Raw genomic sequence first — 15,064 nt, forward strand, 5'->3', positions numbered from 1 at the left:
TGCTTCGCTGGGGCGCAGCTTGATACGACCGCAGAGGTCGAACCCTGAACAGTTGGGGCAAGTATGGACACAACATTCAAGCTTGATACAGCTCTGAATTTGGATTGTTATTAAATATTTGACACAGCATAGGTTTCTGACACAGAAAGAATGTGGTCTAAGAACTTGAATTTTTTTAATTTACCTATTATGGTCCAATGTCCAAAATCAAAATACATGGTTAGATTCAGCATATCAAAGAACCCCATATATTCAATTTTTGTTAAAATCAAACAAAGTTTAATTTTGGACCCCAACTTGGACAAACTTGAAAACTGGGCCCATAATCAAAAATCTAAACACATGTTTAGATTCAGCATATCAAAGAACCCCAAGAATTCAATTTTTGCTAAAATCAAACTAAGTTTAATTTTGGACCCTTTGGACCTTAATGTAGACCAATTTAAAAAACGGGACTTAAAATTAAAAATCTAAATACACGGTTAGATTTGGAATATCAAAAAACCCCAATAATTCAATTTTTGATGAAATCAAACAAAGTTTAATTTTGGACCCTTTTGACCTCAATATGAACCAATTTGATAGCGGGGCCCACAAATAAAAAATCTAAGTTCATGGTTAGATTCAGCATATCAAAGAACCCCATATATTCAATTTTTGTTGAAATAAAAAAAAGTATAATTTTGGACCCCAACTTGGACCAACTTGAAAACTGGGCCCATAATCAAAAATCTAAACACATGTTTAGATTCAGCATATCAAAGAACCCCAAGAATTCAATTTTTGTTAAAATCAAAGTAAGTTTAATTTTGGACCCTTTGGACCTCAATGAAGACCAATTTAAAAAACGGGACCCAAATTAAAAATCTAAAAACACGGTTAGATTTGGCATATCAAAGAACCCCAATAATTCAATTTTCGATGAAATCAAACAAAGTTTAATTTTGGACCATTTTGACCTCAATATGAACCAATTTGATAGCGGGGCCTACAAATAAAAAATCTAAATACATGGTTAGATTCAGCATATCAAAGAACCTCATATATCCAATTTTTGTTGAAATCAAACAAAGTTTAATTTTGGACCCCAATTTGGACCAACTTGAAAACTGGGCCCATAATCAAAAATCTAAATACATGTTTAGATTCAGCATATCAAAGAACCCCATATATTCAATTTTTGTTGAAATCAAACAAAGTTTAAATACTGGACCCTATCTTGGACCAACTTGAAAACTGGGCCCATAATCAAAAATCTAAACACATGTTTAGATTCAGCAAATCAAAGAACCCCAAGAATTCAATTTTTGTTAAAATCAAACTAAGTTTAATTTGGACCCTTTGGACCTCAATGTAGACCAATTTAAAAAACAGGACCCAAAATTAAAAACCTAAATACACGGTTAGATTTGGAATATCAAAGAACCCCAATAATTCAATTTTAGATGAAATCAAACAAAGTTTAATTTTGGACCCTTTTGACCTCAATATGAACCAATTAGATAACGGGGTCCACAAATAAAAAATCTAAATACATGGTTAGATTCAGCATATCAAAGAACCCCATATATTCAATTTTTGTTGAAATCAAACAAAGTTTAATTTTGGACCCCAATTTGGACCAACTTGAAAACTGGGCCAAAAATCAAAAATCTAAATACATGTTTAGATTCAGCATATCGAAGAACCTCATATATTCAATTTTTGCTAAAATCAAACAAAGTTTAATTTTGGACCCTTTGGACATTAATGTAGACCAATTTGAAAACTGGACCCAAAATTAAAAATCTAAATACACTGTTAGATTCGGCATAACAAATAAATAAATGTGATCAAAGATTTTACAAATCTAATGCGCCATACTGTGCAATTAAAGATTACTTCTTGAAATTTTTCAATATTTGAAATTTGAAAAAAAAATAATATTTGAAGAATAATTCTTTTTAATTTCTGAAATCTGAAATGAGAAAAAATTGGCCCCCCACAATTTCTTTTTATCCCCCCCCCCCTTTTCCCCTAAAAAAATTCTTTCCCTCAAGATATGGTCATAATCTCAATTCAAATTTCCAATGGAGTTGGCAACCATAATTACCCATTTAAATTTACCATAGTGCTAACTTAATCTATTTTATAATAGAATTAATAAAAATATAGTGTCAAATCTTTCATATGGATTTTTTTGTAAAAAAAAAGATGAAAACATTTGCAGATATTTTTACTGGTCTTCCTTTATAAATATGCATTTCTTTAAACATAATTTAAAAGCAGTGTAAGGGAAGTAACTAAAATGTTGTATTTGGATTACCTCCCTTACACTGTTTTAGATTATCTTTATTGTTCATTAACAATTACTTTATACATAATTTAAAAGCAGTGTAAGGGAGATAATTTCAATGATGTATTTGATTTATCTCCCTTACACTGCTTTAAATTATGTTTTGTACTAAAGTATTTGTCCATTAACCAGGACAACCTTGTTTTTCCCCCTTTTTTGCCCCTAATTCCTAAACGGTTTGAGCCATAACCCCCCAAAGCAAATCCTAACCATCCCTTTGTGGTATGGAAACTTGTAGTATAATTTCAGAGAGATCCATACACCGTTCCACAGTTATTGTCTGGAAACTAGAAAATGCTCATTTTTGGCCCCTTTTTGGCCCCTAATTCCTTAACTGTTGGTACCATAACCCCCAAAATCAATCCCAACCTTCCTTTTGTGGTATTTAACCTTATGGTCAAATTTCAAAAAGATCCATTCACTTAAACTAAAGTTAGAGTGCGAAAACCAATATGTATTCGGACGATGACGCCGGACGACGACGACGACGCCAACGTCATACCAATATACGACCACAAAATTTTTTTGCGGTCGTATAAAAATGCTTATTTGCAGCCCCTTTTTGGCCCCTAATTCCTTAACTGTTGGTACCATAACCCCTAAAATCAATTCCCACCTTCCTATTGTGGTATTGAACCTTATGGTAAAATTTCATAGAGATCCATTCACTTAAACTAAAGTTAGAGTGCGAAAACCATTGTGTATTCGGACGACGACGCCGGACGACGACGACGACAACGACGACGACGACGACGCCAACGTCATACCAATATACGACCTCAAAATTTTTTTGCGGTCGTATAAAAATGTGTATTTGCTTGGGACACAGATGATACTCCTGCTTGCATATAATGTTATAAAGGGGCATAACTCAAGAACAGTAAAAGTGACACACCCAAATTCGAACTTGATCTGTGTTTTAAGGCAATAAGCACTGTCTATAAGTTACATAACATTTGGTTGAGGCAAACTAAAGAAAGATAAAGGAAACCAATTTTGGGATGTATGTATGGACGGACAGTGATGGCAGGGGCATAAAAAAAATAGCTGAGACATACAAGTTTCTTTTTTTTACAAGGGCTGTTCCAGAATTAAATGGATAGGGGGCATGGGAGGAACTTTTTTAAGACCCTGACCACCCATATAATAAGTTAAATTTTACTTACAATTCTTACAAAAATTCTGAGGAAAATGCTACCACCCATATTCAATTATAAATTTGAGTGCCTCCCATCCCATAAACAGCCCTAACTGGCAAACTAGAACAACCTGACAAGACACCAATGAAGATGTCATATTGGTAACATGTTTATTACCGCTTAATCATATCATGCCCAATGGACATCAAATTACAAGTGCACAAAACCACTCACAAAAATGTCAAAATCACATTCCTTTTTCAAAAAGGAGTATGTTTTTGGTTAGGGCCATATTTGACCCAAATATTCAGTCCATTGTTTCAAGATAAAATTAAGTTACAGAACAGAAACTAAATATTTTGCAATTTTTCGATTTATAAAGGGGCATAACTCAATAATGGTTAAAGTGACACTACCCAAATTCAACTTGATCTGTGTTTTATCAGTGGAAGGAAAAATTAAACATTGCATTGTATAAAGCATTGATTGTAGTTGATTCAACTATAATCATGGACAAAGGAAGATAACTCCAATTTTAAAAATTACTTGAACAATGACATCATTGATATTTTTATAAAAAAAAATGAAAAATTTAGCATTTTTCCATTTGTAAGGGGCATAACTCTAGAACAGTAAAAGTGACACCACCAAAATTCAAACTTGATCTATGTATTGTGGTAATAAGCATTGTGTATAAGTTTCATAACATTTGGTTGAGGCAAACTTAAGTTAGAAAAAATGAAAAATTTTGCAATTTTTCCATTTATAAAGGGGCATAACTCTAGAACGGTTAAAGTGACGCCACCAAAATTCAAACTTGATCTGTGTTTTGTGGTAATAAGCATTGTATATAAGTTTCATTACATTTGGTTGAGGCAAACTTAAGTTAGAGAACAGAAACCAATTTTGGGACGTACATACGGACAGACGGACAAGGGTAAAACAGAATTATTTTGTCAAGCTTTTCTTAGAAAACGTAGATATTTACACACCAAAAAAGGCAAACATAGAGATTTTGGTAAAAGTTGACAAAATTGTCTGGATTATAACCACATCTCAGTCTAAGAAATATAGAGCACAGGGTGTGACAAACTAAATATCAAAGTAAGATAAGTAATTTCATATAACATACATAATGTCAAGAGATCTTCTTTGTCCATTTATGTGTTGTATGTTTCCGGTACTAAAAACCAATAGAATTTGACCTGTTTATTGAATTTTAAGGAAACTTATTTCCTATCTAGTCATTTTTTAAGCTATAATTTATTACATAAATCCTTATTTGAAATTTAAGCTAGAAATGGGGGGCCCTTATTGCACCTCCTTCTTTTATTGTTTATTTGTAATCTTACCTGTAAAGGATTCCAGTTAATCAGCTGTAATCGTACAAATGGATTGACAAGTTTGGGTAAACATAGTCCTATATAGGCCTCTTTATATGTATCATTGTATAATGACCTCCAGTCCTCAAATCTTTCTCTAATAGAATGTATATCACTAAAATCTTCTACCACATCTTCAAATAACCTCTCCACTCCACTGTGTATGCTTTCTAAAAATAAAATGCCAAAAAATTTCTAGGTTAAAATAGATCATCAGTCTTAAACCTTTTGCGTTCTTGCTCCAAAAGATATATACATTTGTACTTGTTATTAAATGAAATACAATTTTATACAATTTTAAACCTTTTTCCTTTCAACTAAAATTAAGCTTTTCCTAAAAATTTCCTTGATCTCAGCTATTGCTCTTTCAATTATTTACAATCAATTTGGAGAAAACTTACTTATTGGATCAAGATTCAGCATAAATTTGATTGGCTTTCTTGGCAAGTAATTTTTATAACTTCCCTTTCACAGTCTGACTTTTAAAAACTGTATTTGAAAGATGTAGGCCAGGCAATTATTTTCTTTTATTGTACTGATGAGTCTTATGTACAGAAAATGCAAGCCTGGCATAACAAATTTTAAGCTTCGTATCTATACATTAAAACATATGTCCTTTGTACAGACTAGTTTCAAAAATAAAAGAAATATGAAACACCCTTCCTACCAACCCTTCTTAGTGCATGCAAACTGAAACATGGGTATACATTTTTATTTATTTTCTTTTTTAGGGAGGGGAGATATGCCTTTTCAAATACAATAAATGTATATCTGTAAAGTGGGGAAGGTTTGAAGTATAAAATATCTTTCCACCTTTTTCCAGATTAAATTTAGTAATTTCTGATTGGTTTTGTTCATCATCTGAGGACAGACCATCATGGTGACCTACAATGTCTTTAGACTCTCTCAATCTTCTTCTCCTGGCCCTGAAAAGAGAAATCAAAGAATAGAAATCAAAATTGTCAGTCAAAAATATGGTGTACTATTAATTATCATGTTGTGCTAATGCGTTTAAAAAAATTTAAGTGTGTGTGTGTGTGTTTTATTTTTTTGGGGTTTTTTTTTAGGGGTGGGCTCTCTGGAGTTACTTTTTTTCCACACACTTTCTTCATAGAATTGTAACAAAGTCTCATAAATAAAAGCAGTTTGCTAGTGAAAGTAGTGATATCATTTTTGCATATGTATATAGATGAAACTATTCTTATTCAGTTTCATTAATTCTTCTTGTCTGTATAAGAGAGTTTTATTACACAACTTTAAATAAACTGTTAACACAGAGATATGTCTCACCTATTTGTTATTTTGATAATGCAAATGTTGAAATTAAAAAAGCAATACTTTAACATGTAAGTTATGCAAATATTCAAAGTCAATGAACCATGACTGAAGGTACAGGGCTAAACAATCTCCATGGAAATGAGATATGCCAATGAAACTTGCAAATGCCAATAGTATGCGAATATTATTGACTTAACATTAGTGGTTCATCTTGAACTGACCTAATCACAAACCAATACATGTAAACTAAGCAAAAGTTTCAAAGTCAATAGACCATGACTGAGGGGTAAGGACCAAATATTCTCCATGGAAATGAGATGTGCTAATGCTTATACAACTGCATACCTATTATCATTGACCTACCACTAACAGTTACCCTTAAACTGACCTAATCACAAACTAATACATGAAAACTGAGCAAAAGTTTCAAAGTCAATAGACTATGAATGAGGGGGCAGGGCCAAATAATCTTCATGGAAATGAGATATGCCAATGCTTATACAACTGCATACCAAATATCATTGACCTACCAAAAGTGGTTCCCCATAAACTGACCTAATCACAAACTACTACATGTAAACTAAGCAAAGTTTCAAAGTCAATAGACCTTGACTGAGGGGGCGGGGCCAAATAATCTCCATGGTAATGAGATGTGCCAATGCTAATACAACTGCATACCAAATATCATTGACCTACCACTAGTGGTTCACCATGAACTAGACCTAATCACAAACTAATAAATTGTTGACCTATGTCTCGCTTTTTTACTCCTTCAAGGCGAGACAAAAATCTGAGTGTCCAATGAAAAAAAAATTAATGAAAGCACTATGGATGCAAAAGGAGGGTTGTGATCTTCATGGATTTATGTAACAAAAATAGAAGGGTTTTTTATTTTTAAAAAAAATATAAAGATTGTTTTTTTAACATATCTTGCAAAAGACCTTTGACGAAGTGACCTTAAAATTATTATGGGTCTTTTTCACCTCAAGATCTGAATTGTGGCTAAATAAAACCAAAACTTTTCCATCTAGAGGCTCCCTTACCTTAACCCTTGACATAATAACCCAAAAATCAATAAGTCTTGTTCTTCAAAGAGGACAGATTTCTTAATAAAGTAGATTATCACTTCTACAGATCTATTGCAAATTATGTTTAAATAAAATATCTTAAAACATACCTCCTGGCCTCTCTTTCTGCAACTCTTCTTTGTCTTTCCTGGTCTTCAGATGTCTCCATGACAACTTTTGCTTTACCTGAAAGATCAAAGGTTACAAATACTTAATGTTTGAATTATTTGTATATCCACATGAACCTTGTAACCTTCTGTATTTTCTATTTTTAGATAATCTATAAATGAGTAATTACTACTTGGATCAAAAGGAAGAGGGATTATTCAATAGAGAAAATTACTGAATATCTAATAAGTAATGGCGAAGGAAAGGAAACATTTCCCAAAAATCAATTTTTATACCTGGTAATTCAAATTTGTGCAACGCGAACTCACTCATTGAAATAATACGATACCTATTGTTCTCTGTATAGTTCTTTCAATGGGAAATTTAAATTCACTTTGCAAAAATTTAAATGGCCAGGTAAATTGCAGCTGATTCTGGGGAAAGGTTTCATTTCCTCCGCAATAACAGGAGTTTTGTTATGAACACTTACCTTTAAAACCTACAAATAAAATCTTGTATAACTATGGTTTCCTTACCTGTTTCACAATGTCATGTGACCACTGTTTTGGGGGAAAACAGTGTTATAATGGGATTTAGCAATAACATTAAAACATAATATGACATACAAAAAAGGAACATCTTTTATAAAAATTCATTATAACTGAGGACTCTGGACTATTTAAATACCTGATAAATATGGTTGTATATGTGAATTATCATTAATATTGTGTACTTATTTTGTATTTATACTAGCCTCAAACTTACCCTTTTGGATTGTTTATGTCAACAAACATTTAATTTGATTATTAATAATTTTGGTATTTTATAAGGGAAGACAGAGTAAATTTTGCAGACATCATAGTGGGGCAAAACTGGCATTTGATGCAGCTCAGTCAACTACGCCCTCTATCATTATGAAGTTGATTTTGAAAACAAATTTAAAATATAAAAGTTTTCATTTACTTTCATCAATGTTTTTATGCATAAGTTGTTGAACATGATGAAGTGCATGTTCTTAAATTGGTTTCTGTTGTCATAAATACCAATGCTTTTAAATGCATATACTAAAGCTTTTGAAAAGTGGTGGTCCCCAAGGTATTGACCCTTAAAATTTGGCAAAATACCGACACAATTTGGGTATTTTGCAATAGAATTAATAGTGAGGACCAGCAAATTTTCTTCAAGTACCACCGTGAAAAATTAAATTTCGAGAATTCTGAATAAAGAGAATCATCACTCTAAGGATACAATCAACAGTGTTTGGGGCTTGATGTTCAAGATTTTTTTTGTCAAGAATTTTGTTTTTATTCTATTGGCTCTAACCAATACGCATTTGTGTGAACTGCAGACAAACTTTAAGGCAAAATAGGAAAAGACACCAAGGGCTTATCATAAGTCAAAGCATCAATATCTTCCAGGTTTCATCAATTTGACAGAATGCTATATATTAATGGGACAGAATGGATTAAACTGGTATAAATACCGACTTGTCATATAATCTTGACACTGGTCTCGTACATCTTGTTGGCGGCGGGATATCAGCCTCTCTGATCGATTACTAAGTAAGATAAGCATTTTATTCTCAAGATCGTTGATGGTAGGCACCTAAAATAAAAAGAAAACGAATATGACACATATGTAATGATAAAAAAAATATGTGCATGCATACAGTTTCTTAAGCTTTTCTTTTGCTTTTACATTTAAAGTATCCTTGTTAAAGGTTTGTCTAAGAACTGATATCAAGTGAATTTAGGACTGTACTCAACATACAGAAACTGTCTATACATTGTTGTTTTTTATGTCAGTTTAGACTAATTCTGAAAAATTTCAAAACTGTTTTAAAAGTGACAGACAGTATTCAGTTTAACTTAAAATGATATTAAAAGTTATGCTTGTGTTATTAAATTTTTATTGAAAATTGAAAAATTGTTAAAATTGTTTTGTAAAAATGGTTGAATAATCATTTCATTGTACGGAATGCATATTTTCCTGTTGTTTATATTGTCCATTTCTTGATTATAAGTCTCTGACGTACTGATATATTGTTAAATGTAATTAATCTATAAGAGTAGTCCCTGTATAAAGAAATCTCCTAGGTATTTCACATGTGTGTGTTGATATTTCCATAACTGACCTAACTGAAACTCAAGTTTTATACATTATGAACATTATAACACACAAATCAAGCAAGAGCTTTCAAAGAGAATTGTAATGTCTATTTCATGGGTAAAATGTAGTACTCTTATCTTTAGATATTTCTTCTTAATGGTCCGCCAAAAGAATTGTAGTTGCAAAAATAAGTAAGGGCTTACTTAATATTAATTTCTATCATCTTTAAAGTGAAAGAGAAAAAAATATTTTATAACTAAAAACGACAATACAAGGATGACAACCCGCACATGGCCCCTTTGCCACTTGTATTTATGTAAATCTAAATAAAATGTACTAAAATATAAAAATCTATTTTTCGGGTTGAATCTAATGAGCAGAATTTTAGAACATATGATGTACCAAAATTTTAAGAAAAAACTTATAGCACATGATAATTTAACCAGGATACTGAATCCTCAGAAATATACAAGTGGCATTAGCCCAACCCTCTTTCACGGGACAGAATCCCTCCCAACACAGATGAGACACCCACCTTCTCATTGAGACATTCAACCAAGTCTCTCACATACCCCCTCATTTCTTGGAAGAAGCGATATTGCTCTTCCAACCCCTTGACACGTTCTTTACACGTGTCAATACTAGTCGACGATTCCTCAATGTCCGTCTCAAGTGTGTCTCGTTCACGCACATGGCTACGATGTACTTCATCCATAGAGGTCAATCTGTAAAGATACATTATGGTAAATGATACGAACGAAATATTTTAGATGAATTATGCAAGAATAAAATATCCTTTTATCACATAAACTTTGAATGACTGAAAATATAATGTAGATAAAAGAAAAATTGTCTTTCAAACACTTTTCATTTGATTTTTTTGTGTGTTTAGATTTTTTTCCCTATCAAAATGTTAAGATATATTTTATGTTGTTGTTATTGCCATCGTTGAATAATTTTAAGAACACTTTATGGCCATATTAATGGTTCATGTCATTTGCATTTCATACCAATATGAGCATACTTTATTTATACTTTATCCTGGGGAAGTATGGTTGTTCGTAGTCATACAATTTTTTTTCAATATTCTTGTACATGAAATGTCCATTTGATGCTTTATAATATATTAAGACTCTCCTTAAAAAAATTAGATCACAAAGTTGAACATATATGTATCAATTTTTAACTGCATTCATTTTTTTACAGTTAAATATGTAACATCTCGTTCAGAGGTTGTTTTTTTTCTAGTTTTACAATGACATAATATATTTTCTGAGGTTATACATATTTTTTTATATTTCCTTAGGTACCATGACATTACAAAATCAATACAATGCCAAAATTGATTCATTACTTATGTATGTTACCTCTCCTGTAAACGTTTCCTAAGTGACTCCATGGTTACGCCAGACATGTCCTGTGAGTCAGTTAGTGGCTTAAATGGTTTAAAAGATTGCTCTTCTTCTCCTCTGTATACACCATAACCATTACTGGTTTCTCTGTATTGGTCGTAACTGTATTCCTCTTGTCCTGGAGCACCCTGAAATTTGAGAATTGAATTAGCTGTAGTTCTTTGCAGTAAAACTACCGACAAGGGAATCTATTGACTTGCAAACTGAGCTTAAATATGTATTCTGTATAAAGTACAAACTAGTATAAAAACTAGAGGCTCTCAAGAGCCTGTGTCGCTCACCTGATTCTACTTTGGTTTTGGAAATCATGTAAAAATAGATTAAAATCATAACAGATACCCTAATAATGAGTGAGGCCAAATTTGGTTTAATATTGGTCCTGTAATTTAATAAAAAATCCTGGTGGCCATCTTGAACAGTAAATCGGCAACAAAGTAGCAACATTTCATCAGCACCTCATAAGAAACATTTATGCCATGTTTTGGTTTCATTCCATTCAGTGCACCTAGAAGAAGCATTTGTATGTATTTCCCATAGGGTCTTATGTTAAAGGAAGTCCCCCCATTGGCGGCCATCATGGATGAAGGATCAGCTTCAAAGTAACAAAACTTAGTCAGCACCTCATAAGGAACATTCATGCCATGTTTGGTTTCAATCCATTCAGTATGTGGTTCTCTAAAAGAAGACATTTGAATGTATTGTCCATAGGGTCCTTTGTTAAACATTGTCCCCATCTGGCAGCCATCATGGATGAAGGATCAGCTTCAAAGTAACAAAACTCAGTCAGCACCTCAAAAGGAACATGCATGCCATGTTTGGTTTCATTCCATTCAATGGTTCTCTAAAAGAAAACATTTGTATGTATTTCTCATAGGGTCCTATGTTAAACTAAGTCCCCTGCTGGCGGCCATCTTGGATGATGGATCAGCTTCAAAGTAACAACACTTGGTCAGCACCTCATAAGGAACATTCATGCCATGTTTGGTTTCATTCCATTCAGTGGTTCTCTAAAAGAAGACATTTGTATGTATTTCCCTTAGGGTCCTATGTTAAACTAAGTCCCCTGCTGGCGGCCATCTTGGATTATGGATCGGCTTCATAGTAACAACACTTGGTCAGCACCTCATAAGGAACATTCATGCCATGTTTGGTTTCAATCCATTCAGTATGTGGTTCTCTAAAAGAAAACATTTGTATGTACTTCCCATAGGGTCCTATGTTAAACTAAGTCCCCTGCTGGCGGCCATCTTGGATAATGGATCAGCTTCAAAGTAACAACACTTGGTCAGCACCTCATAAGGAACATTCATGCCATGTTTGGTTTCATTCCATTCAGTGGTTCTCTAAAAGAAGAGATTTGTATGTACTTCCCATAGGGTCCCACGTTAAACTAAGTCCAACGCTGGCGGCCATCTCGGATTATGGATCGGTTTCAAAGTAACAACACTCGGTCAGCACCTCATAAGGAACATTCATACCATGTTTGGTTTCATTCCATTCAGTGGTTCTCTTAAAGAAGACATTTGTATGTATTTCCCATAGGATCCTACGTTAAACAAAGTCCCCCGCTGGCGGCCATCTTGGATAATGGATCAGCTTCAAAGTAACAACACTTGGTCAGCACCTCATAAGGAACATTCATGCCATGTTTGGTTTTATTCAATTCAGTGGTTCTCTAAAAGAAAACATTTGTATGTATTTCCCATAGGGTCCTATGTTAAACTAAGTCCCCTGCTGGTGGCCATCTTGGATTATGGATCGGCTTCATAGTATTAACACTTGGTCAGCACCTCATAAGGAACATTCATGCCATGTTTGGTTTCAATCCATTCAGTATGTGGTTCTCTAAAAGAAGAGATTTGTATGTACTTCCCATAGGGTCCCATGTTAAACTAAGTCCCCCGCTGGCGGCCATCTTGGATTATGGATCGGCTTCATAGTAACAACACTCGGTCAGCACCTCATAAGGAACATTCATACCATGTTTGGTTTCATTCCATTCAGTATGTGGTTCTCTAAAAGAAAACATTTGTATGTATTTCCCATAGGATCCTACGTTAAACTAAGTCCCCCGCTTGCGGCCATCTTGGATGATGGATCAGCTTCAAAGTAACAACACTTGGTCAGCACCTCATAAGGAACATTCATGCCATGTTTGGTTTCATTCCATTCAGTGGTTCTCTAAAAGAAGACATTTGTATGTATTTCCCTTAGGGTCCTATGTTAAACTAAGTCCCCCGCTGGTGGCCATCTTGGAAGATGGATCAGCTACAAAGTAACAACACTTGGTCAGCACCTCATAAGGAACATGCATGCCATGTTTGGTTTCATTCCATTCAGTGGTTCTCTAGAAGAAGTTCAAAATGTAAAAAGTTAACGACAACGAAAACGACAGACGTCAAGTGATGAGAAAAGCTCACTTGGCCCTTCACTTTTCTTATAAATCTCATCTGGATACAAATATCATACATTATTTTGAAAAAGTGGTGTTTGAACCTGTATTCAACAATAAATTCTAATTTTTCTTAAACCTTAAATAACTTCATTTGGACATCTGCTGTTTTAACAATATACTCAGATTACATCGTTAAATGATAAAAGAAATATTTTAGATGAATTATGCAAGAATATAATATCCTAGTTAGTCCAAATATCTGTGTCGATGGTTACTGAATTTTCAGAAAAAAAAGTCAGTAAAAAGTAATCAAATATTATATTGTTATAACAATAAATCTTTCAACTAAAATTGATTGTAAGTATACTGAGTTGTTCATGACTTAGGATCCATTCTAGTCTTAAGAATTTTTTGTGAGAAAGGGACCTAATGAATAAAACTTAAAAGTTGATAACTGAACTGTGAAATGTCAGGTCATGATTAGGTGAAACCCTGTCTGACAGACACCTTGTATACCTATCAAAGAATCTGAATACTCACTAAAGTTGTCTTATTGCTCATAACTAAAAAAAATCATATGATAAAAAAGTAGTTTTTTTAAGTGGTCATTGAACCATGAAGGTCTAGGACAACAGACTTGTATGCCAAATAGAAACCCGAGTCCATAACACATCTTTATACCAGATCTGTATTATCCAGCTTTTCTATCTCCTGAAATACAAAGTTTTTCAAAGGGTTTATGCCTCCACTGCTATGAATTAGCATCCTATGTTTCGCATTCTTCGATGAATGCTGCAGGCAATATGAAAATCAAATCACTGTACCTGTGTATTGACTCCTTTTCTGATCTGTTGTTCTTCCCATTCTTTGTCCTGGTCACTCTCTTGGTCACTTCCTGTATAAATAAAATCAATATAATTTTTTCTTTAAGGAATAAACATGTATGTAGAACATTTCATTTTAATTACTAACTGCAATTTCATCAATTTGGAAACTAATACACACCAACTTTAGGAAATCTTCAGATAAGTACATTCATCAACTAACATTTTCTGGTGAACAATATTTTTCTATAGATTTCAAAATACTTTTGATTTAGGATATTGCTTCAACAAATCTGAATGATTAGAACCTTAGTGAGCAGGCTCACATACCCCATGTCCCCACATTGTCATTGGAGAAATAAAATAAGTGTAAGAAAAAAAAATTGTATCAGAAAAAAAAATTTAATAATAATTTCCTGTCAATATGCACATCTACATAGTATGTCCTTATTATCTACACAGTTTCATGAAATTCTGTTGTGTGGTTTGAGAGGAGTTGCGATGACAAAAGGTTGCAGTAGTATATTGGGCAAATAAGTTCAAAGGGGCGTAACTCCTGGAAAAAAAATTGAATCGTAATTTCCTGTCGATATGCACATCTACGTAGTATGTCCTTATTATCTGAAAAGGTTTCATGAAATTCTGTTGTGTGGTTTGAGAGGAGTTGCGATGACAAACTGTTGCAGTAGTACATTAAAGTAAATAAGTTCAAAGGGGCGTTACTCCTAGAAAAAAATTGAATCGTAATTTCCTGTCGATATGCACAACTACATAGTATGTCCTTATTATCTAAAAAGGTTTCGTGAAATTCTGTTGTGTGGTTTGAGAGGAGTTGCGATGACAAGAAACAGGACTGACGGACGGACAGACAGGTCAAAAACATTATACCCTCCACACTCGTTGCGTGGGGTATAAATATCGCAGAATATTATATCTAATTGACACCTAGAAACTACATGAAATTCTTTTTGATAATATACTATAATACAATCTATTCCAAGTCATTTTTAGGGCA

General features: G+C 33.2%; 1 protein-coding gene across 1 annotated transcript in view; it reads right to left on the minus strand.

Annotated features, from left to right (window-relative positions):
- The window catches only part of LOC127724225 (PAX3- and PAX7-binding protein 1-like), a 31,069-nt gene that overhangs the window by 10,914 nt on the left and 5,091 nt on the right, over positions 1-15,064 (minus strand). The window contains exons 6-12 of the mRNA XM_052231123.1: positions 14,050-14,120; positions 10,786-10,958; positions 9,954-10,143; positions 8,797-8,914; positions 7,312-7,387; positions 5,670-5,782; positions 4,827-5,026 (exon numbers count right to left, since the gene is read on the minus strand). Of these exons, the coding sequence (XP_052087083.1) occupies positions 4,827-5,026; positions 5,670-5,782; positions 7,312-7,387; positions 8,797-8,914; positions 9,954-10,143; positions 10,786-10,958; positions 14,050-14,120 (941 nt within the window). The remainder of the gene's footprint in view (positions 1-4,826; positions 5,027-5,669; positions 5,783-7,311; positions 7,388-8,796; positions 8,915-9,953; positions 10,144-10,785; positions 10,959-14,049; positions 14,121-15,064) is intronic.

The sequence above is a fragment of the Mytilus californianus genome, unplaced genomic scaffold, assembly GCF_021869535.1.
Source record: "Mytilus californianus isolate M0D057914Y unplaced genomic scaffold, xbMytCali1.0.p SCAF_14, whole genome shotgun sequence".
NCBI classification, from domain to species: Eukaryota; Metazoa; Mollusca; class Bivalvia; order Mytilida; family Mytilidae; genus Mytilus; species Mytilus californianus.